This window comes from Chelon labrosus (assembly GCF_963514085.1).
Source record: "Chelon labrosus genome assembly, chromosome: 15".
NCBI classification, from domain to species: Eukaryota; Metazoa; Chordata; class Actinopteri; order Mugiliformes; family Mugilidae; genus Chelon; species Chelon labrosus.
The window spans coordinates 14092859-14118314 of record NC_140348.1 but is presented as its reverse complement, the minus strand read 5'-3'; the positions used below and the strand labels follow the sequence as shown (position 1 = coordinate 14118314).

The following is a 25456-nucleotide window of genomic DNA, read 5'->3' as shown; positions in this document are numbered from 1 at the left end:
CGGAAATGATCCAGCAGCTTTCTTATTTTAGACACAGGCTTCAGCACAACTGGCTTCCTGGCCATCAGGAGCAGGATGTGACATCCACCTACATAGGAGCTGAAAAATCACAAGTACAGCCGACGGACGATAAGACCCGCGGACCGTGGTCACTGCAGATGATTTAATCTTCTGGAACCAGTGAGGAACCTGAAAATGTCTTCAGCTTGCGTGTAGGCCGTTCTTCCTTTGCTGCCTCTTTATTTGAAACACAGAAGAGAGCGAGGGAGAGAAAAGGAGGCCAGGACATGTCTGAAAGCCAGAGACTGGGTGGTGCTGCTTATCGAGCTAATACTTTATGAAAGTAAATAATGAATCGACGTGAAAAAGCAGCTCTTGCCCCTAAATGAAACCATATGCGCACTGACCTTCCACCGTTTGTTTGAATTCTCAGATTACATTGTTGCTATAGAGACTTTTCAACTCTGGCTCTGTTTGAGCTGGAGATGTTGTAACAAACTTGATATAATTTGGGTCCCCACCCTCTGGTGTAGTTTTAGTTATTTGGAATGCATGTCCAATATTGTTCATGGAAACTTGGCTCGGGAGACAATGGCGCCGTGGCCAATGTTTAATACACATGCAAAACAATGACATCTTTACAACTGGTACAAGCTGGTTCGTCTGTAAGTGTCTGCATTTATCATACGGCACCCACGTCCGATGGTGTCCTTTTTTGTGTTTTGGTTTGCCTGTCCACAGTTGGACTCAAAGCGTTTGAAATCAAGTCCTGGCAGCTTTAGGTGTCTGTAATCTTTAAACACTTTGAAAGTTGAAAAAAAAAAAGTTTTACAAGTCTCTCCCCTTCTGCGTTACACAACCACCATAAATAATGCATTAAAAACCTCTTTATCATAGTCTATATGCTCAGTGTTGTGCAAGACTTGCACTCGGGGACACAGTACAGAGTGATGGCGAAAACGTATACTCTCAATAACAATGTGTTGCTTTTGGCTGAAATCAGACACCGGAGCGAGCGCCTCCCAGTTACTGGCAACATCAATTCAGCCGTGGACCCAAACAAATGAAACAACACAACCCAAGCAGTCCTAATTCAATACGACTTTTATTCATCAAACTCTCAACAGAACTAAAATGTTTTCCCAACTAACAAATAAGGCACATTTTGGAATGCCGTTTCATGGACATGAAAAACAGACCTGTGGTCGACTCTCCAAACCACCACTGTCCTCCTTTCCCCCCAAAAAATCATTGTCTTCCCAACCTCACGCCTGCGTTCTGTCCAATTCAAATATTACATTATTGCAATACTGCATTACAAACATCTCAAGTGATACAGACAGTAAAGAATACAAACATAACTTTCCGACTTGACCACATAAGTGTTAACACATTACATTCAGTAAATATGTATTATTCGCAGAGGCTACATTTGCGGTAAATGAAACACTTCAGGACTAATAACAATCAGAAGTTGCTGATAATGTTAAAAACAATATGTACTGTAGCAAACTACTGTAAAGTATTTAAATAAGTATACATTGCACGAAATAATATTTCATTCAAAACCAAACCCATGCACATGCAAACTCTAAAATAGTTCTTTGTCACACGCGCTTTTTTGACAAAAGTATACACTCCCTAAACTACTAATAACACCGTAACATTTTATAATAGTTTCTTGTCATTGCTGCTTTAAGCAAACTACAACTCACAGTTTAATGTGCTTATACAGTGGTGAGTATCCATCACAAATTAAGGTAAAAAAAAAAAAAAAACGATTTCTGCATGTTAACACAATATATCTTCATAATATGAAATGAATACATGCGGCTGTATGGATGTAAATGGCTACTTGTAATTAGTCACATGGAATAACGTGGGTTATTCAACACCAATAGCGTCATTAAACACAAAAAATACAAATGGCTTATAATTGATATTAATTATGTACCAGCTTTTTTTTTTTTAATAATATTCTATGTAGACATCAATATTTCCTTCTTAGTGTAACTTTGTTGCATATTCTATACAAAAAGTGTTGTAAAAAGTCTTTCCATAAATATTTCTGCAGGATAACCCTTCAGATTATTGTAAAACATAAAGAAAAAAAAAAAAACTCCCAGCTTTGATTATTCCTCAGCAATAGGCCCTTCTTCACGCGCACAAAAAAACTTTAATATTGCTATAACTTCAAAAGAGCTACTATCATTGAAAACGATCGCCATCAAATATATACATAAAACAATCTTATCTTTGCCAGGGAAATAAGTCTTGAGTTTTTTTGCAGATTGCTTTAAAATTTTCAACATCTATTAAGTGTTCCAAAATACACATTTTATCCATAGAAAATAACCGTTTTGAACTGAAAAGGTACTAGAAAACTCAAGTATATGTAATTCAAGACACTGTGTCCGAAAGCAGAGATATCTCTTATTTTTCTTCGAATGCATCAGCTGCTTCCATTGGCTCTTGAGTTGCCATTTAAAACGGCCTCCTCGCTGACATGTCTCTGGGCGGAATCAAACACTCTGACGGGATTCCTCAACGCCTACTTTCTGGTCTGCCAGAAATCTGTGACTCACAATGATATTGGTGCCGACCTATGAGGTTAGTTTGTAAGGCATCATTGGTATCTACTCCTTTCACTACAGCCATGGGGTATAAATGCGGGCAGGTAAGAGCAGTTTGGTTAGTGTCATCACACAGAGCAAGAAAAAAAGACGTTAATGGTAAGAAATGTGGATTGTTCCCAACAGTGGCGGCTATAAGGACAATCTTTCATATAGATTAGGTCTGTAACTCGATAATAGATGCACAAATCCTTCCTTTAAAGGTGCACTCCAGCTATTTTACTCACAAGGTTCACACATTTCAGAACATTTTTTGGACTCTATTCATTATTTTTTTATTTTTTTCAAATAAAAAAGCCTGTGTTACAAATTGGAGGGCTGGAGTTTAAAGATACATTTTTTGGAGTTTGATATCTCAGCCATTGCTGCAGGAGATGTTCTTTATCGTCTCTTGTGACCCTACCAACTTGATGGAACTGCAATACTAAATCACTGGAGTGCCCTTTAAACTTTACAGAAGGAATTCTGTCAAATTTCCCATCATTGTCATGTACCATTATCTTCCACTCCCAACTAAAGCAGTAACCATGTATATTTTTTGACAAAACCCCACGGTTCCTTGGATAACCATAACTGCAACTGCAACAGATAAAAAAACAAAACAAAACAAAGAATGAGGTCCACGGTTTCGTAAGCAACTTCATTCTGTTGTGAGATTCGACGAAGAAATAACATCTTTGTTGATATTCCATGACAACAGACCACAGTGGGATTGTTATTGCCAGCTGGAAATGCTGGTTTAGCCCATGCCTCCAACTCGGAAAACTGCGTTGAAGCGAACACCCACCGTGCCAGTCCAACTGCTAATAGAGGGACCTTATCGTTTTCTCACCCTTTCTCACATCTTGAACCTACATCAGACTTGCTATGCACATATAATGCTCCACCTCCGAGCCTATCGCCACGTCTTTTCAAAATTTCAAACGGCCTCTTGGTAGTTGAAATCCTTTTAAGGCACGTACAGTATGTTATAGTATAAAATATATCCAACCAGATTTTGTAAGGCTACAAAAACAGTACATACAAAATAGTTCACAATTCCTGTATCTAGAATCCTTGAAAAGCAGGTTTCTATAAGTCGAAACTAATTTCCTCTGTAGTGCTTCAGATCTGCACAGTGATACTTGTAAACAAAATGGGTACTTCTCTTTCTTGAAAGGCATGTTTTATGATAGGAGGCCCCATTAAAAACTAATGCAAGTGTAAACTTAATTCACTTTCAATATATCCTCATCACCACAACATCACAGATCAGCCCTTTTGTATTAAATCATATTCTTTCTCCCAGCCAACATGAAAATCATTGCAATTCCCCAAAGCTTCACCTCCATCTAGACACTCTTTACGATGCAATTAGCTGTTGGACGTAGTTGCTGAAAGCCCTTGGAAAAGCCTCCATTTCACTTTACTGACTCCACAATGGCTGCCAGGCATCAATTGGCACTAAAATTTGAACACGAACATCTTTCTGAGCCACTTTCAAACTTCCCATTTGTATTTTACTAATCTTATCTTCAGATTAACCTCCAGAATCACATTTGATTGTGCTCATCGACCTGTGGCAAGCAGTTTTTCAATTGCTCTAGAAAATATCCAACAAAGAAGAGAAGAAAATGCGTGGACAGCAACGGTACTGTTCCTGAAACTTGTCTTTTCCAGCATTTTCTTCTATGTTGATCCTTTTTTTCATTTCAAAGTATATTTTAAAAAAATGACCAAATCACGCGTCTATACGTATCTAACACAAAAATACTCTTGGGAGGGTGAATTAACTTTTATCTGTTAGCAATGCACTAAATCTAGCCTAGGAGAGACTCTACGCAACTGAACCTACAGTAGTTTCTAAAGACACATGGAAGCAGTTATACAAATATGTGATATACAAACAAAAAGATATTCCTTTATGTCCCAGTTAAAATTCAAATTGCACACTAGACAACAAGAAAATAAATAGGCCAAATGTAAGCTAGGGATGTATGGCACTTTATCCCTCAGTTAATTCACAGTTATTAAGATGTGCTGTTGACCCTAACATGGCAAAGCATCGAAGGCCTTGTATACATTATACCATCATGCAAGGCCCTGGTTAAACGTTCATCCTGTCCACCGCACACTTCACTTCACGGCAGGGAAGTGGAAAGCAGACCTCTGTAAACACAAAGCCAACAAACCCCAAGGTGAGGTAATCTATTGAGACCAATATTGCCAGTGACCCCAATGAACTGCGTGCCCGGTGCTAATTCATCAATACGTAAATTTGCTGTCGTTAAAGTTGGAGTAATTTGGATTTTGGCAAAGTCCTGCTTTTGATGAAGAGCACTTCAGGGAATGGAGGTTGATCCTAAGCACACGTGTTCCTCTCGTTCCTGGACGTAATATTCAAAACTTTCATTCAAAACCAAAATACATGGACTAACATATTGTTCCACTGGTGTCTTAGAGGCGAGACAAGGTTTGATTGGAGAAGAAGGTTGGAACAGAAAACGGGGAGAATCAGAGAGAGAGATCGTCTATGCTGGCGGCTTCTGGGACACAGAGGGGAAGACACGAGGAGGAAAGAATGCCATTTTGTGTGCAGGGTTGATGGAAACCTGGGTGTATACTGGGCAGGGCGGACGTTATAAGCCTCGATGGTGGAGATGCGATGGGATTTGGGACACCAAAGTTGCCCTCTGCCTCTGAATAAAGACGATTATTGCACACGGCGGCAGTAGTAGCCCAGGACTTTACATTTCTCACACAGGTGTTGTGGGTGCTCCTTACTCTGGTCGGACACATCCAGGCCATCTGGCTTCTCTAAAGGCCGCTACAGACACAAACAGAGGATCAATAATGAGTCATATTAAACACAAAAGAAAGCAACCCAAGCAACAAACACACAGCAGAAACCTCTGAGTTTATGCAAGCGGTTTATTTGGCAGCGGCGTCAACTCGGCTATACCCCTGACTACTTTGGCCTCCAACACTAATCCCATATTTTTCACAGGCCAGACGTGTACTAAACACAATTAGTTGCAGAGATATGGCAGTGCACCATCAGCTGTGGAAACTTGCAGCACACTTTAACAACCTGGTATTAAAGACAAGAAACCAATATGCATTTGATCACAAGGACCTGTATGGAAATATCAGCTTTGGCATTAGCTTCTTGGAACCATTATCAAGGACTAAGGGAATCTTTCTAGGCCAGCACGTTTGGGGGGTTATTTTAACAGTCCATCTGGAAAATTTTATTTCTCATCTATTGTTCTTTTCTTGTGAGAGCTTTTTTACAAAACCATTATTTATTCCAAGTGGTCTAACGAAAGGAAACCAGGTTAGCATGGGTCACTACCAGGAGACATTTCAGTCATCCGCTAATGAGTCTGCCAGCAAATATTGAGACTTTACTATTCCTGCGTCAAAGACTTTAGCTCCTCGAGGAAAGCTGGAAAATTTGATGTATGTTTTATGGGGTCTCCTCGGTGGTTAGTGGCAACTGGGTTCAAGCCCCTGCGCGGCAGGAATCTTCCCTGCTGGATTGTCCTTGAGCAAGAAACTCAAGAAGCTCGAGGAAGTCTGTTCTGTAGGTGAAACAACAGTCTGAGCTCTTTGGTTGTAAGTTATGGTGTAAGTAGTGGACGCAGTATAGTCACTGGGGGTCTTTGGGTTCATTGGATTGAAGGGATGGGCCTCTGTGGACCAGGCTTGTTTGAGTGCATCCCTCAGATACTTGATCACTTTGGGATCTAGTTAATTTAGAGGCCAATTCAACACCTTGTGCTGTTTTTCGTGTTTTTTTTTTTTAAGTTGTTCCTAAACCGTGTGGCTGTGTCAGGATGCATCCTGCTGGAGGCGGCTGCTGCCATCAAGGAGTGTCATTGCTGTGGGGTTGGGGTGCCCGGTCTGGTCTAGGTGGGTGGTACATGTCTAAATAACATCCACAAGAATAAATGCCAGGTCCAAAAGTTTCCCAGCAGAAGATTGTTTTGTCACAAGATGGTCAATGTTATTTACTTCTCCTGTCACCAGTCATAATGTTATGCCTGATCGATGTGTGTGTGTGTGTGTGTGTATACAGTGACATCACTTAAGCTAAGTGAATTACTTGGTGAGCTAACAGCTAACAGGCTAGCGTTGGCCGGTAACAATATCTCCCAGAACTTCTTTGTATTATCTCTGCGCTGTTTGGTGCACTGTGTGCTTACACATAATATTTTGTTATCAGTATTGTACAATAGTTCAAGAGGGCAAAAATCCTGCTTAGCTAACTCTCATTTTGCCATCATGTAGCATGTTTGTGGGGGACGGAAAACAAGAGAACACAGTTGAGAGAGATTTTAGTGAGTGAAATCAAACTGAAACTGTAACAGTGAGGTGGGCATAAATGTGGTTTTGAAGAAAAGGCCTCCATCATTTGAAATATTTAGCTCCTGACAAGAATGCATTGGGGTTGTGAATATTTCCCATCAAAGAGGAAAAAATATTTAACCTATGTGGAGGGAAAATACATATTCATTATGGGAATCCACAACAAGGGCAGGAGCTGTGCTGGGCTCTTTGATACTCGAGGACATGGAGGTTAGTGGTCCATTTCAAACGCTGACACGGGGGGAAATATGTTAAGTGAGTGACATTGCAAAGGCAGGGAATTTGCTTCCCTGTGTGCCGCTTCGCCACAAGACACAGAGGCAGACTGTAGCGGGGTTTTCTCACCAGTGAACCCAGTGGAGCGGAATCGGTCTGAGCGAGAAATGCTTCAGTACTGGCAACATGAATGCAGTCTCCCTTCCAAGCTTATGAGTTTAGTTAATACTCTTGTTTAAGATCCCACATTTATACAAGAAGATAGAAATTAAAAAAGAAAAGAGTTGGAACAAATTGTGCATTACTTTCCGTTGCCTGGGAATGTTGTGACTCCTCTTTGCCAAACATTAAGGATTCATTCGCCAAGCAATGTCCCTTTCCTGCTTCATTTCATGCAACTGTTAACAGACTGGAGCACGGTCAGCTGTGGTATTCGGAGAACGAGCAGGGCCTCGAGCAGTAATCCTAATTTTATTTCAGGAGGTGGAATTGGAGGAATGTGAAAAAGCATAAATATTAAAAGACGAAGTGTTGAGGATAAATATATCTCCCGCTGAAAAAAAAAAGAAAACAGTGGATTCTTTCTCCATCTCCGTGCTCGACGCGCTGTGAGAAACATTTTTCGAGCAGACAGTTCCCCAGCATGTTAATTTCCTTTGAGTGTGGTTTGGAAAAACACTCCCTAAAAATCTCGTTTAACGCAATTTCACAGTTCTTTCTAAATGCAAGAAAAACTTTTGCAGCTGTGGGCCACAGTTCCCTCTGAGTCAGTTTGTATCTTTAAGCTATTAATAAGGGCATGTTTAAGATTTGATGACATTTGGTAAATAATCCCAAACCTTTGTCAGTCAGAACATGTAATTAGTTTATTCAATACTGGTTTATTACCAAAGCGATTGTTAGTGGTATGACTTTTATTTTCATTTAATGAGGCCATCTGGAACACAATATCCAAACCATAGTGTGAGCTTCGGGTTGAAATGGTCCAATCTACTGAATGAGTAATGTTTTCTACTCAGCTCTCAAATATCAGAGAGTCATGTTTGTACCTGTTTGTGTGGATAGACATTGATGTGGCATTTGATACATTCTTGTCCCATGTTGGCCCAGGAGTTGCCGCTCATCCACTTCCTCTTACACTTGGGGCACTTGTACTCTCCAAAGCATCTCTTCTTCCCCTGGTAGGGCGTCAGTCCTTCACCTTTGGGTCTGGCCTGTAAAGAACAAAGCAACATGTGGAAAAATCATTCACCCTGACCCGATCATTGAAAACAGGAATGCAGAGCAGACGTTCAGCTGGACAGTAATGGATGGTGAAGTGATGGCGGGCAGGGTGTGTCCGTCCTTGTCGTGCTAATGCATCCAACTTCGTCATTCACATCACTCCTACACACAGCTTTGGCACAATATGTGGTTGTGTAATTGTCATTTACTTCCATTACAGCTGCGTTAAATTACTCCTCTGATTCTCGTGGGGGAGATGATTACGAACAGTCAGTCAGGCATGAAAAAGAACTAGCCCCAGGGCCGCGTTTTTGGGAGGAGCCGCCCTGATTACTTCATGTTGGCAACTTTATTTAGGCCACTACAGCAGCACTTCTAACAGCATGTCACAAATGCTAGCAATGCTGTTGTCATCAACATAACAAATCACAAATTGTCTCCCATCCTATCAAGAGAAACTCAAATGTACACTGATGTGTAAGTTTGTTGGAGCTTGTCATTATCAATTCAAAGTTATCGCTGGGAAAACCAAAGAGAAAAATCATCACAGATCTTGCATTTGCCTAGCGACACACATTATCGGGCTGGTTGCCTTGGTTAACAAAGTTCTTCATTTGGAACATAAACATTGTAAAAGGAATAGCGAGTTATTTGGTCTCAAACTTTGAAAGTGCTTTCTTGCACAGATGAAAATCTAACATGACAGAAAGAAGTAATCGTAATGCATATTGGCAGCTCTCCAGAAAGTTACAAAATCTCCTGCCTTTTAAGTGTAAATCAGACCTGTCCAGTCCACTCCTGATTCCCCAGCAAGACTGCAGGTTGTTTTCATAACCACTTAAACATTGGTCGCAGATTTTTGGGCTGGATGTAAAGAGGGTATGGGGCGATGAGAGCGGGAGGAGGGCCACAGTCCGTATCCCCGGTCTTTCCTTACTTTGTCCCAGCCCGTGCATGAGTAATAAGAACTTTAATCAGCAGCATCTGGCGCTTTCCAAACAGACGTCAGCGCTTTGCATCAGCACCAGCGCGCCAGCGCTAAGTATGAGCGGCTGTGCTTCATTCTGGCCCCTCGGCAGCATGACCTCAACCCTACTGTCAGCTTTCAATCCCACTGTGACAGCATGCAGGCTGGAAATTATGACTTCTGTTGGCCTGCACCTCACCAGCATATATACACTGACAGCATTGTCTTGATGCAATCAATAGGCGATCTTGAAGACAATGCCATGGCAACATTTAGTTTGGATGTCATCCTATAAATGACTTAGTTACTGTGCGATCCAACCATGAACCGGCTGCCATTCTCCAGAAAAAAGCCAAAATGCTGCAGTAAGACATTATGTTTGAGAGAATATATTTGGCTCTATTGACTCTATGATCAGAGTACCAGGTGTGCTATCCAGGAGGTCTGACCTTGACCCCCGTTATTCGTTTGGAAATTTGAACATGGCCCGGGATCATTTCCTGTTGGAGCTGTTTGTTCGAATGTAAAAGACCTCTCCCTGTCACTGCAGCCAGAGCTCAGCAGGACAGAAACAGCACTCATCCTCCTCATGACCGTTCCTCTCTTGCTCCACGCTGCTTCCAGCATCTCTGGACTTGACCTCTGGCTGCACATCAGGCTCATGCTGCAGCTGAGCGGTTTAAGATTAGCTAAAACCCCCTTCGCAATCAATCTGCCGCCTCTGTTGCGTACATGAATGGACTACTAGTGTAATCAAGAAGAAAAAAATCGATGCCTTATTGACAGTTACATTATCTGATTTAATTTTAATATGATTTTATAGGTAAAATAATTAATAAACATTAAATAACAGTTGGGGCAGAGTCAATTGTGAATATGTCTGTTTCATTTGAATGACATCAAATTAAAGTAGCTGACACATTTGGAGTCATAAATCTGACGATTACACTCACATTGTGGTCAGCTGGTTGTCAGGCCATTGCAACATGCTGCCTCCCATGGAGGTCTTAGATGAAGAGTGAGTTTGGGCTCTGAAGTCATGAAATTTGCAGGCGCAGTTGGTATTGCACATTCCAATATACACCCAAACATGTGGGAACAAACGTCACAATAACATCTGGACTGTTGAGCCACAAAAACAGTGGTGGGGTCGGGAGCTAATGAAAGAAACGTTGGGTTTCCCCACATCCATACATGCACGCGGGGCCTGACCTTCCGCTTACATTGGTGCCGCGGGTTACAGATCAAAACTCTGAGCTGTAAACACTAGAATGACTGAGTAAATGTTTTAGTTCAGCTTGATTTCCAGGAAAATAACCTTCAGAGCAATATTTACAAACTGTTCACAATACACACAGTACAATGACTAATTTGACGGAACTGCGTCATCGCACCACGCAGCGACTGGAGATGAGCCTGCTCGGGAGGATGGGTTTTGTTTTCCTTTGCTCTCTACAAATAAAGCCGCTCAAGCTCGCACCAAGTTAAAAAGCTAAATGGACATATCTGAGCAAACTAGAGCATTTTAGGTGTGTGTCAAGTGGAAGCGAGGCTTTGAAACGGCATCGTGTTCGTGCCAGGAGGCGGCAAACGTTGTTTGTCGTATTACTTTGACAGTGCCGGCTTGCTTAGTGTTTGTTTAAGTCCCCAAGGCTATAGCCCTGCGTGTCGAGATAAGGGTCAGTTTGTGTGTAGAGGACAGTGTCCTTAGACAAGACAGTGTAGCTCCAAAACCACAGCGAGTTCACCACTTCCTCCTCTGATCCAGATCACAAGCAGGGAGTCATCATATCACACACACACATGCACACACACTGCGGGTCAGTGAACTGCTAAATGAAGCATATACACACATGTGATGCGCACATTCACTGATGCAACGGCTACACAAAGCGCGGCCACACACAGGCACAAGCAAACACTGACTTATGGTCTCTTTCTCCTCTTGTCCCCTTTCGCATACAGGCACATGCACACATTCTCAACAAATTCCACATCCACAGGTTTTCATACACTCTTGAGACACAACTGGAAAGTCTCGGAGCATGGTTTCCTGCAGTACTCCCACTCAGTGTTTCGCCCTGCTACAAGAACACAGATCATTCCTTGGCTTGTACTGCAGGATTAATGAGCTCACAAACTGCATTAAATAGAATAAACAGAGCTGAGAGTGAAACAAGAAGACAGACAAAACGACCCACAGGAGAACACAATGTACACTAAAGCTTATTAATACTGAGAAGGAATTCACATCAGAGTTGAATATGAAATAGCCTCCCGCTCCTGGAGGATTCTGAAAACCTGCTGGTCCTAGAATCCCGACTCCAACATCCACACAAACACGCAGGGGGAGAGAAAGGAAAGTGGACAAATACCCCAAGCCCGGATCGGGCGACTGTGGAGAGACCCTCCAATCAGCCCCTCTCAGGAGGGTGGAGAAACAAACGGAAGGAGAAACTGAGAGAAAGAAAGAGAGGAGGAAATCTAAATCCAAAGCAGATGGCCTCCATGGGGGCAGAACATGAGGAACACTGAGAGCTGTCGTAAAATTGCTGCTCTGCTTTCAATTAGGCCATACATTTCACAGAGAGGTGGGGGATAAAGCTGTGTTAACTAACCGCTGTAGCTCCGACTACAGTGGACTGGAGTCATTATCATGTGGAGGAATGCGGAGACTTTTGTCTCGGGGGTCAATTTTAAAGATGCTGTGCAAACAGAACAATATTAGGAATTTGAAGCATGTGCACCATCGCAGGCGCTTTACTGAATTTGATCCAGACGACACCCACTGCGACGTCTTAAAATTTAAGGGTAAATCAGGTAATGCTGTGAAATTGTAAAGTTCCTGTTTGAATACGATTTTGCCGCAAAAGCTTCTTGAAATTCTGCTCCAGTGCAAATCTTACAAAGGTGACTATTATTGACCACTGGAAACATGTGGTCCAGACCACTGTCTGAGGCCTAAAGGTGATCTCGCATTTGAGTTGATCTCACATTCCAGGCTAAGAGTAATAACCACTGGACAGACAGCAAGCAGACTGTACACCCTCTTACACTCGCCCAAAAACTGAACCCTTAATCCTCCGTCTCCAACAACAGGATAGGTTAGCCTTGGTTTAATGTATTATTAGACGTCCCTTCCAAGCCAAACCTGAGAGAAAATCTTTCTAGAGACCGCTCCTTTCAAGGTTGTGGATATGGGATTTCATACTTTGTCGGCATATTAGAGACGACAACTTCCTGATTTGGATTCCATATAGCAGACTGGCCACAGTCAGCCCACAGACAACATACAAAAAGACTGTGCTGACAGTAAAGCTTGGGGTTTTTATGCAAATGCTGCATGCCATTTTGTGGTTTGTCTAATTCTATGAGAAAACAAGGGATTTAATGGGTAAAACAACTCTGAGGCTTTGGAACATAGTTGGTAATAATTGCATGTACGTTTCTGGTCTAAATTCAGAGAGCAGGCTCTGTTGACAAGTGTACCCCAGCCATCAATAGTGCAGTCAATGAACGTCTGAAATGCTGGTTAATTTTTTGATACAGAAATCAAACCCCACCCTCCTAGGTATTGATTTCCTAACATAAACCTTAAAGTGCCTTAATTTTTTTATATCTAAAATGTTTTTTAAAGAAAGTCGTAGCACCTTTCTCCAGAACAGATCGCTGTTGTTTGTGATAAAAAAAATAAAAAAATAAATAAACTGAAAGGATGGAGCTACTTCCATCATGGTTTGCTTTGCTATGATGTACATATTTATATGTATTAATCCTGACACAAAAGGACACTTATACCGATCAGCAGAAGATTAAGACCACCTTCCTAATATTGTGTAGGTCTCCCTTGTGCCTCCAAAACAGTTGTAACTCATCTTCTGAGGGTGTCCTGTGGTGTCTGGCACCAGAATGTTGTTAGTGGGGGCCTTTTGGGTCCTATGGGTTGAGAGGAGGGGCGTCTGTGGATCAGGCTTGTTCCAGTGCATCCCACAGATACTTGATCAGTTTGGGATCTAGTGAATTTGGAGGCCGGGTCAACACTTTGTGCTGTTTTTCATGTTTTCTGGCTGCATCCTGCTGGGGATGGCTGCTGCCATCAAAGGAGTATCTTTGCCTGGTCTGGTCTAGGTGGGTGGTACATGTCTAAGTAACATCCACAGAAATGCCAGTTAAAAAAGTTTCCCAGCGGAACATTGTATTGTCACAAGATGGTCAATGTTATTTACTTCACCTGTCAGTGGTTTTAATGTTGTGGCTGATTGGTGCATGTATAAAGTTAGCAACCACCTGCAGGGCTGGAATATGCAGCAGCATGATGCGGTTAAAGGTGCCCTTTGTTTTGAAGACCAACTTTCTTTCTTTGCAAAGACACGTGGACATCGGAGCAACGAGCGTTAATGTCGACAATTGTTAGTCACCGCTGCAATTTAAGACTTCCTCCAACAACTAACCTCCGCAATGATTGCAGCACGAGTTCCAGGCAGTCCTTTGTGTTACCTATTGCCGGTGGTCAAGGGAAGGGACATTGTACATGGTGAGGAAGTGGAAGTTAAGCGCAAGGGCAGAGGCTAAAAAAAACCCTTTACTGGCCAGCTCTCTCGTCCATCCTGCTTTCTAAATGTTGCTTGCCAAAACCTCCTGCCATCATTGTGTTAACTGTTATATTTATTGACTACTTGTCCTTTAACAGAAGACTGGACAGGATGCTACAGTGACTCACTTTCACCTCTTACAGTACAAAGCATCACAGCTTTAGTAGATATCTCTGCAACACAACACACAGATGTCTTTGACATACCATCAAAACTGTTTCTTCGTTACATTTCTTCACATTACGTTGACAGTAACAGTTCATTTTAATGTTTTAAACTATAAACCGTATACGTTGTTAAGTACAACAGAGTTGATGTGAGATCCTTTGGCACGATTTGATGCCACCATCCGCATTCCATAAAACTGCATGATCACCGAGACCCAGACAGGTTAATGAGTCATAACATAAGGCTTCATTCACAAGAGAAGCACGCTGTCGAGGGAAGAGCCTAGGGTTGTTTGTCAAACCACACCAGAGGAAGCAGAAACGCTTGCCGGGTCATTTGGGGCAAATTATTCTTGCAAAACAATTCTTAGCGCAAAGCTCGGTTTGGGTTGACCACATCAAGGCGGTTCAGACGTGAAACATGAAAATATTCCATAGAAATACACATACTTTCACACACTGCATTATCTCATATGGCATCCCCTTCCACATGGCACCCAGACAAAGAAGAAGCAAGAGAAGCCTCTTCGTTCAGGGGGACTTCTTTATTTTGTTTCTTAGTCGAAACATTGGCCACTGGATGATTACTAAATGCGTTATCTGACATCACAGCAACTAAAAAAAAAAAGATCTGAGGGTGCAGTCGTCAGCCTGTCAGTCAGAACTGAAGGGCAAGTGAGGGCATGCAGATGGCCACTGCCTCACAAGAATGACACTGTCACCACCTCAGCTGTGTCCAAACTGCACACAGAACAAGCATTTTTTTTTATTGGCTGTTTCCGCTGCTGGACTAAACAGCCGCAAGTTCATGCCAGAACCTCAGCCAGGTGCATTATGGGTAGCTATTTATCAATCCCGCCATGCACTACGGGCTCTAAATACATCCACTGTTTTCTGTGCATCGCCCCCTTTCCCCCCGCAATCTATCTCACCTCTCTCCCTCTGGATGGCTCCTTTGCTGGTGCAGCTGTCTCTTTATAATGCCTGTAAGGAAAAGTGGCCGAGGCTGAAAGTGGCGAGAGCAACAGGTGTGCTGTTTAAGTGATAGATTTGCCCTCGCTCTGAGCACAATGCACCCCTGTTTATGAAAACAATCTCCTCCGAACTGGGGCTTCGCAGAGGAGACAGACAATATACTCAGTCTGCCACAGAAAAACAAGCTGAGAGAAATTAAAGGGTGCTAAATCTCTCTTTTTAATCAGCTGAGGCAATCTGCATCAGAATAAAGGCCTGGCTGGAGCCTGTTTGGAGAAACCTACAGTCAAATTACTAAGTAAAACAAGCATGTTAATTACAGTCAGATGCAATTAATCCAAGTCTACATTTTGCGACTAATAATTATACTTAATGACTTAAGACGTCATTGTACATTACATGTGTCACCCCCATAAATAAGGGACAACGTCTGTGACACTTCTATTTAAGATTACCTGCAAAGTGATAATCACTTCATAACCACATTTCTTAAACTCTCTCAGCCTTTGAAAACAACTGCAGAGTTATTACAAAGCAAAGCCATGTTTTTCAAGTATCCCTGATTGAGCTGCCTTAATCCTAGCTTGCTGGCGCAGGCCCTAAACTGCTGGGCTGCTCCCCAGCGTTCCGTAGCGCTCCGATCACTAGCTAGCATCTGGAAACCATCAGTGTAAACAAAGGAGCAGCGGAGGAGCTCAGGCCCCGCTCTGCCTCTCCGCATCCCCCAGGACATCACTCAGAGAGCAACACAAGAACACCAAGCCGGCCCCGAGCCGGTGTGTGTGTTGGATTTCCATGTGCGTGTGAGCGCGCACGAGTGTGTCCGTGCGCATATCTGTGTCTGCTCTTGTGTCCTCATCTCAGGATCTGTATTTGGTTTGGCCACAGTTCAGAAAGAGATAGATTTACAGATACAGCAGATGGGGTTCAGTCCACAATGTTAGCTTTGAGTTTTTAGGAGTTTTTGTTTGGTTTGCTCATTAACCGTAGTATTTCTGATAAGACTTCTAATTGCTTTAATGTGGTGTCAGTTAGCGTGCTAGCCTTAGCGTGATGAATGCTACAAAGGGGGAAAGGCAGGAACCTGGATGTGGTTTAAACCTGAGAACTGGTTATTCTCTGTGAAACATCAAAAAAGATCAAAGTATCAATCAGGCCAAGGAAATATTTCCTGAACGTTACACAATAGTGTTTCAGTAACCATATATCTGTTGATCACGGGCTTTGGTCCTTTTCAGTTCAGCTGAAAAATCCAAAATGTTGTCCATGGAGCTTTTAAACACTCAACATCACACTTAGCAAAGTCTTTGATGCTTGTGCACGCCACTGTGCACTTTGCACCACAGCACGCAGCTTTCATTCCTTCACAGCTCCACAACTGCTGAGATAAGCATTCTTATCGTGTGCAGTTGTCTCTAAATATAAACCGCAGCATTACACATCATGTACGGCACATAACCTCAACCATACGCACTTGGATTTGCACACACACCACACACACCAACACTCGTACCGCCAAGTACGCAAATGCACATATGTAACTATTCTGCAGACACGAGTTATGAAAACAACAACACATGTGATACTGGTTTGTTCAAATTTCATAAATCAAATAAAATGTGCAGACGATAAATCCAAGCTAAGTAATGCAACATGATAACGATGAATGACAATTTCAGGCATGTAGTCTTAAGGCTTTGTCTTAAGTCTTTGAGGCAAAGCTTTTTTTTTAATGTTAATGATCAGCCTCAGCATTTGTATCTGCCTTGATAAAACACAGTTCAAAGTTGATGCATCGGTGCAATGCTCCAAAAATCAATTTAATTATTTCGATCATTAGTTAATTTGCTTTTATTTTGTTGACGACTCGGAAAATAGGAATAACTGTGAGGATTTCTTAAAGCCTAATGAGATGCATATTTCCTTGAAAAACTACTGACTTCATATTATGTTTCTGTTATCTCAGTCACTGATCACTTCAGCACTACAGAATAATCCTCAGATAATCGTAATGCACTTTATTGGTACATAAAAATCTCAACACTTCTTTTTTTACTGTAAAGTTTCTGGTCACTTTAATAAATAAATGAATATATATATATGTTTTAATATACAAAAAAGTGACAACTTAAAAAGATATTAAATCTTTAAACTATTACTCGACCGCCTTCATTCATTCATTCCTTGTATATGTTGTGTCATAATAGTGCCATGTCCTGCAACACTTTTCTAAAACCAGCTGCAAAATATGTATAAGTTCATATTTAAAAATATATTAACACTAACATCTATAATATGCAAATGAATTTACGTGTTGTTTTTACACTGGCACCACATGCTATGTGACCTCACTACAACATGACTCTAAGTTTCCCATCACAGTCACCGTGGCCACTCAACTAGCGCTCGTCTGAATCTGCTGTGCGCCCATGTGGGTCAGGGTGCTATTCTTGAAAAGGTTTCATATTCTAGAAGCTCTTTATTTGAGCTATTCGTATGTGCTCGGCCATTCATTACTCTATAAAAAGCAGTTTACTCACAATAGCACATCCCAGTTGTTTCCAGGCCTAAATATGCCCGCGAGGCATTTGTGCTGTCATGAAGGCCCCACTTATTTCATCTCAGGTGTAACGGAAAAGCGGCAGAGAGAATAGTGGACAGAGATGGAGAAAAGTTTTAAAAAAACAGCAAAACTATGTGGTATGTGAAAAGGAACCATAACAATCTTGGTATATAATCAAATCCACAGCTATAATCAAATCCACAGCTATTTGAGAGCCTCAATCTTAACAGGCAACATTTCCTAAAAGGTTCACAAAGCCACAAGGACCTGACACAGAACAACACATGTCCTGCTATGTAAGCTGGCGAGCAAGGCATTTAACATGACCAGAAGCTGAATATTTTCTGTTTTTCTCTTGTGGGTTTCTAGGTTTAACCTCTGAGATCACAAGTTTTTAGAAATGAGTTTGTTTGTTATTTCACCGTCATATGGAGGGGAGGATTTCACAAGGACAACCACTCCAGCGATTTAAAAGAATAACCACAAGTCAATTTCCAGCCCCTTGGAGACGCCAAAATAATTCATTCTAGGAAATGGCCTCTGCTTGGCAGAGTACAATACACGTGTGTATGTCTTTCTGCTTTATGTGTGTGCTTCTGCTGGAAGAGACAGATACTGTGCCACAGCACGAACACACACATCATACACAGCTTTTTATATTAATCCTAAAACAGAGCATCTAGTTTTAGCACTTCCTTGTCAGATTCTAGTGAAGTCCCGTAACAGCACCGCGTGGATCGCTTATGTTTAGTCTGTTCTTTGACATCCTGAGGTATCACGCGGGGAAAAGGTAAATCAAGACAGCTGTACCAAAGATAAAACATCCCACAGCTATCAGTCATGTAGATAACTGGGCAGACTTTGCCAGAAAGCATTAAAAAAAAAAAAAGCTTTTGTGTGTTTTTAATTGTCGTCACTGCTCACTGAGAAATTGTTGAAGCACTTTTACAAGAACAGTATGCAAGATCATAAAACTGTTATGGTTTCAATTCTATCTGTATTTGTCCCTTTCAAATAAAAGGAAGTAAAGAAAGGCAGGCAGGACTGCTGTAATGCAGTGATAAAAACAAACACGAAGCAGAAGTATCCCAGGAGAACACTTTTCATCAGTCAAATGAGATACCCACTGTCATCCATGTGTTTTAGACTTTCAACAATATACATTTTTAGTCAGTAGCTGGTCTTAGTTGAAAGATCGCGAAACATCTTCTGGTTGCAGGACACAGTGCAGCCTTCGGTTACTGTACTATGAAGTGAAATTGGCAAAGTTGGCAGTACAATATGCTGATCTGTTGATGTAGATTAAAGCAAATCTCAACTAAGTCATTTTTAATAATGTTGTTGCTCACAAATGAAATTTGGTGACCTGCAATTTCTGGTTGTTTTGATAAACTGGAGGTGGAGGTCTTCCGTTATATGTTGTTGTAAGCAACTGATCTGAAGGTTATGACACCAAATAATCAGAGGATATTTACTTTTAAGAACCCTGCGCTTCATCCTCCCCTCCCCCTCAAGCCCCCAAGAAAAAAGGTCTTAATATAAAATTTTTACTAATGCCCCTGCAGACCACTATATTCTAACATACCACGCTTGCACATGTGCATTTGTGTTTCGTTGTGTGTGGGTGTGTATGACCAAGTTTTTCTCCTCAGTAACAGACCCACGTCATTTGTGTCCAAGACAGCTGCAGAGGCACATCACCATGCCAGCACGCTCTTTGCCAAAACCCTATTCCCAGATTCCTAGATTTCCACAATCCAGCTTCCCTAATCGGCCACGGATCTCAGTGTCATGTTCTTGGATGACTGATGGATGCCTCGGAGAGTCAAGCATGTGGGCGTTTTGATTTATACCAGCAACACTCTGTTGTTTTAAAGCTGATGTTTTTGACAGGATCCTTTCTCTCTCTTCATGCTTCATTCATAGAAAACACAAGTACGGGCCAACTGGGCCTTCCAGTCTGTCCTGGTTGAACCCAGAAGCTCCACAGTCCCACAAATACGCCAGCATGACATGGAGGGAGCCTCTTTTCACACACATAGGATAAGTTTACAATACTCCTACACTTACCGTATTTACTGGGCGTTAGAGGCTAATGTTAAGTGAGGCCATGGGTGTGAATTTCCCTCTTGCCCTCTTCTAGCCTTGGACTTAGCCATGGTCTCACTAAGCCCAACAAGCTGTGCAGCTGCAGAGCAGCATTAAGTTACCAGACCAGTGAATGACAAGAGCAGGTTGGGCGGCAGACTGGGGCATACAGAGGTGCACAAAACACTGTCATCTGGCATAGGAAGTTCATTCCACTGCTGTCTGTATTTGCATGATTCGTGCATGTATTGGCTGTAGTTGTGTGTATGCGGCTGGACGTGTTAGTGAGTGAGTGTGTGTCCCCGCATATTTCTGGAAGTCCCTCTGCTGGATATACTGTACACGTGTGTTGCTAATCTCAGTGTCACTTGGTGTCAATGCTATATTGGACCTATGGCCCTATATGGCTCCTCAATGCTCTTCCTCCGTTTAACTCCTTAAAAATAAAATATTTTGACGGGCAGCAGTTTCTCAATGTTTTTCTGTCTGCTATGACGCTATGAAAGAGAAAGCATGTCTGACACAGCATGTCCCCAGCATCCCTGATAAGCCTTATCTGTTAACAGGGCAGTCTCTACGCGCTCTCTGCCTCTGTCTCTCTCTTTGGCAACCTGACTGAGTGAGTGTTAGACCAGAGACAGACGCAAAGGCCTTCTGAGCCTCTGCTGCGACTGGAAGGAAGATCAGGGGTCACCCTGTAAAAACATTCCCATGGCGCTCCACCTCCCCACCCCTCCCCCCCCAGCGCTCATCCCTGCCAGAAACTTCTCGACACACTACAGGGAAGTGCGCACAGACAGAGAGGGGAGACAGAAAAAAAGTTTCTAAATGAAATGTGGATCAGCTTTTTTAAAGCAAGCGCAGGAGGCTACACCAAAATCTATTTCCACTTGCAGAGACGCTGCAGGATAAAACGAGACCTACAATTAAACTTGAGCTCCAGTGAATACATTGTGACGATAAGCAGGTCGTACAATGAGGACTATAATTGAGAAAGTGTTTTACTTCCTTTAAACACATCTTCTTCACCAAATTGGAGCACAATGCATTCAACTTTCCATTATACTAGCTGTATGTGAACCTTCTACATGGTGATAGCATCCTGCAAAAGGAATAGCTGGTCAGCTTTTTATATCAAAACCTTCAACCTCTCACAATTTGTGATATTAGTGTTTTCAAAATATAAAATTAGTGGTCTTTTTTCTTACCCAGAAATATGACATGCAAAGGTGGATTTCCAATCACAAAAGCAGCAGCAGTACTGAATTTTCCTATATCATGTGCTAATACAACTACTTTTAAACAGGGTTAAACAATTACATATATTTTTGACGCTGTAAATAGGCTTTTTATGTTATTTAACAAGTTTTTGTGCCCCACCTTCTCTCTCTGCATATTACTAAAATAATATAGATTAGTTTCAACTTGTGCACAATAAATAAAATAAAACTACAATTTACTGGCTGATTTGGCCTCATTTAGCAAAAGCCCAAACACACCCTCATGACTTCACATGTTGGCCACAATTGTGTTTTAATCAGCGGTTCGTTAAGTCTTGAGAGGTTCTAGTGCTTCTGGGTAGCCTGCCAGAGGAGGACTTCAAGATACTCAACCACAAAGAGAGCAAGAAAGACTGTTACGAAATCAAAACCACACGTGAGGCCCCTATAGTCTGTGTGTTGACATATAGACAAACAGACTGTATAGGACCGCTTGTGTGGTTTGTTGTTGTAATTCTTTTTTTCCCCTCCCTGCAAGATCCAAGACTCTCTCCAAACATACTTGAGTCTGACGCACCACTGTGATGCAGAGAGGGCCCTGCTGCGGGAACAATACAGGCCTGCCTTCCTGACCTCTCTGTCTAGCATATCCTACAGACGTACAATGACTGCCTTAATTACCAGCCTCCATTCCCACCGCTAGGGCTTTCCCCAATGGCGCCCATTCAGAACCTCAGTCTCTCCCTAAGGTGCCCATTCAAGCGCGACACAAAGCCAGCAGTGTCAGTCCCTGATCTCTTGACACCAAATCCAGTCCAGTGTGCCAGCGCTCGCAGCTTCACAGTGTCCCTGTCTGTCTGTCTGCTTGTCCGTCCCTTCGTTCGGTCTAATCTTATATCGCGAAGGAATCTCTGTTGTTTTCGTGTGACAAGAACTGGTGCTGCAACAAGGAGCGATTAGTTCAACCAAATGCCGATCAATCAGTGTAGATAAGCAGGGAGATAAGTCTATGTGGATATATTCCTGTGGTGGTTTAGTGTCTGGGACTCTGCTCTGAAGCCCTACTTACACTTTCACCATTTGCCAGCTCCTTAATGAGTTGAAGAGGACAAAATGACACAAAAACTGTTAAGTGTTTGTAAAGTAGCTTAATCAGATCATCCTGACCCAGACTGCTGTATCAACAGCTGAAAATAACCTTATTATTACCATTATTAGTTACCCTGTCTCAATTAAACACGTAATCATTTGTTCTATAAAACAACAGAAAACAGAGACTGCTATAACATTTTCTGAAAGCACAAGGTGGCACCTTCTTTTACGGCACAATTGTAAGAATCAGACTATATGTCACTGGGTCAGAGTAGATGAAGATGAAACACAGCAACGTTACCTGTACCAAGACTGAAAGCAGAAAGGTTTTAGAGAGCTTTTAGTGGAGGCCTGTTTAGGTAAGCTCTCCAAATTGGCCATTTTGGCACATTTAGGGACCATCTGTATGCGCAGCTGCCCCCGGTACCAGGAGCGCTTGAGTGCTAGAGGCTAACCAACAGATCAAAACCCAAAGACCCAATTACCTATGTTGTCTGACCAGGAAATATAGAGCTATTATTTTATAAATGAAAAATGAAAAATGAAATTTTTTTCCATTTGCAAACAAAGACCTCTAAAATATGCATATTCTGTTAAAAACTAACAAAGCCCCCTGTGCCTAATGGACTAACATCAGGACATCATGCTGTAGTGAAAATCTGACCTTTGACCCACTGATTCCTCACTGCTCCCTAAGTGAAAGGTGAACCATCCTGTTCTATTTCCCGAGGCCTCAGTGGAGGGCTGCTGACCTCCATGGCTGTGTTAACACAAGCTGAAGTGGACGAGTTATTGCTGCTGTTGTTGCCGTTATTTTTTTTTTTTACTGTAGTACCGAGTTTTAGTGGAGCGGTATTTACTAGAAGGGTAGAAAAATGTTATGCTAAGGTGTAATAATATATAAAGCAAATAAAAGAGCCCGAACATAGGAGACTCAAATCAGTGGCGAACTGGTTTCCCTCATGCTGCAAAAACAAAATTACATAAAGCGATGCGACGCGCAAGTGCCTCAGGCAGATTATTGTTTATTTTCTTTTATTAACTCCAGATTGTATTTTACGGTGCTGGCCCAGTGACGTGACCGGAGAAGCGTTCATATAACAAAGCTTTGCGTAAGAAACCAAATGAAGTTAACGGGGCTGTCAAAATTAACGCGTTAACGCGCATTAATCCATCATCACGATTAATCTGATTAAAAATTTTAATGTAATTAACCCATCTGCAGCGCATCATGAATTTTGGATTAATCCGCGATAATGTGTTAAATGTGACAGGCCTAGAAGCTAATAAAGTCATCCAGGACAACTTAAACAATAAACCCCTTAGTCTCGGTGTCAAAGAGGGCTAATCAGTTGATAGGATGTGTATAATCCATTTGCAAAGAGGCAACTGATGGACTTAGTGCCTGCTTAGTCCCGCCTCAAAAAGGTTAATGGTATCTTTTGAGCAAAACTTTGTGATCACTTAGTCAGTGTCTGTCTGCTGTGACTTCATGATGGCTTCAGAGCGTCTTTTACTATATTTAAACATTTAATCTGTGACCGGCAGTGAGTTTACCTGACTGTGGTAACATTGCACAGCCTCCCAGGGATGGGGTTTGAAGTGTCAAAGTTACCAAAACAGGAAGTGGTGCGACTGTTGTCTCAGCAAAAACTGAGAGGAAGAATGGGATTCCTGCACCGAACACAAACCAGCTGGCAGGAAACCGCGCTTTTATCATTCTTTTAACTTTGATTTCCTTTCAGGGGAAGCGCCCCCTCTCCCCTTTCACTGGCCCGCTGTATCTCGGCCCTTGTGCCCTCCTCAAGCTTTCGAACTATACCCTCTCTGTGTCCGACACGGACGAACTGGACAGCGCTGAATAATGGCATGACAGCGGCACATCCAAAGTGCCTGCCTTCCGCAGCATAATGACTGCAGCCATGTCAGAAATGGCCCCGGGGGCACGGAGATCACGGGGGTAAAGTGTGAAGCACTCTCTCATGACAAATGTTGAAGAGTGTCACCGTGGTGTTGAAAGACTGTTTATCGACAGGATCAACAAATGCATAAAGAGAGAGAAGCGAAGAATAGAAGACGGAAAACGGCTGTTGAGGGCAGAGAAAAAATATGAACACACAATATTCACTACAGATAACTTTCAGTGAAGTTAAGAGCTGGTTTAACAGAGATTAGGAAAGCTAAAGGACAGATGTAGGATCTATGTTTTTTCTCCTCCCAAGAACATTAGCCTCCAGGGGACAGCAAACATCTCCAGCTACATTAAGCTTACATAATCTGTTGAGCTATTGAATAATCAGCACTGCAATAGCGAGCGAGCTATTTTCGACAATTTAGCAGTGTGTTCCCAGTGCAAGAGTTGACAAACATAGGAAGCTGCACACAAGAATATTAAACTGGATTAGGACGGAATATTTTTGTTGATTGGACAATTTGAATTTTACTGGACGTTTCAGAAGACGGACTGAGTGAAGTGAAGCGAAAATGACAGTTTAATCGGACAGTTATCCACAAACGACGGTTTCTTATTTACTGTGACAGCTGAAATGCCAGCAGCACAACACCATGGGAGACTATCCAGATGTGAATGCGGTAGCCTGTGCTCCCTTTTCAAATACTCACATGAGATTTTTATCCGAATAATAAAAAACAAAACAGCTGAAACGCCTGGAAATAAACAACGGTTCAAAAGGATAATAAAAAACTGCTAATTTCCTCCAACCACCATCCTCTTTTACAGTGTCAGTTAAATGTATTTATACCCCAAAGAGGAGTAGATTTAGAGTTTTTTGTCCCTAAAATCCTGCTTGGAATAAAAGTAAATGTAAAGTGAATGTGCAAATGAAGTTAACTACAGAACAACTAAGACATTAATGTTAGAGTTACAACATCGCAGGAAATCTGAGTGCTCCCACAGAAAGCTGAGATACTTATTTTTCCTAGAATGAAGTGCACAAACAGTGCCGTGCGATGATGTAACTCTGGTGAATTATAAACTTGTAATAATGTGCATTTGACACATCATCACCCCTCCCCACTCTACCCCCGTACCCTAGTACGACAACAAACCAAAACACAATTATCCCAGCGTGACTGCCGACCAGTTCGTAAAAGAATCCCTGCTCTGTCACTGGCAAGTCTTAAAGCAAACATGTTTCATCAAAACAACAACGACCACCGATGTTTGTTGCGGTCGACAGCGTGGGCGGCAGTAATGACGGGCTATTGCGCTTAGCACCGCGACCAAAGGAAAAGCACACATTTTGGCGAGTCACACATTACTCAAAGTGTAATTTGCCTCGGGTGTGAAGAGGCCCTTGCTCGCAGCTCACCTCAGGTCCCCGTGTTGACACCGTTATGGGAGATTAT

The 25456-nt window shown here is 42.1% G+C and overlaps 1 protein-coding gene across 1 annotated transcript in view; it reads right to left on the bottom strand.

The window, feature by feature from the left end:
* Nucleotides 1-3: 3 nt before the first annotated feature.
* The window catches only part of zcchc24 (zinc finger, CCHC domain containing 24), a 34041-nt gene continuing 8588 nt past the window's right edge, over nucleotides 4-25456 (bottom strand). The window contains exons 3-4 of the mRNA XM_084562422.1: nucleotides 8249-8413; nucleotides 4-5439 (exon numbers count right to left, since the gene is read on the bottom strand). Of these exons, the coding sequence (XP_084418548.1) occupies nucleotides 5326-5439; nucleotides 8249-8413 (279 nt within the window). The 3' untranslated portion in view covers nucleotides 4-5325. The remainder of the gene's footprint in view (nucleotides 5440-8248; nucleotides 8414-25456) is intronic.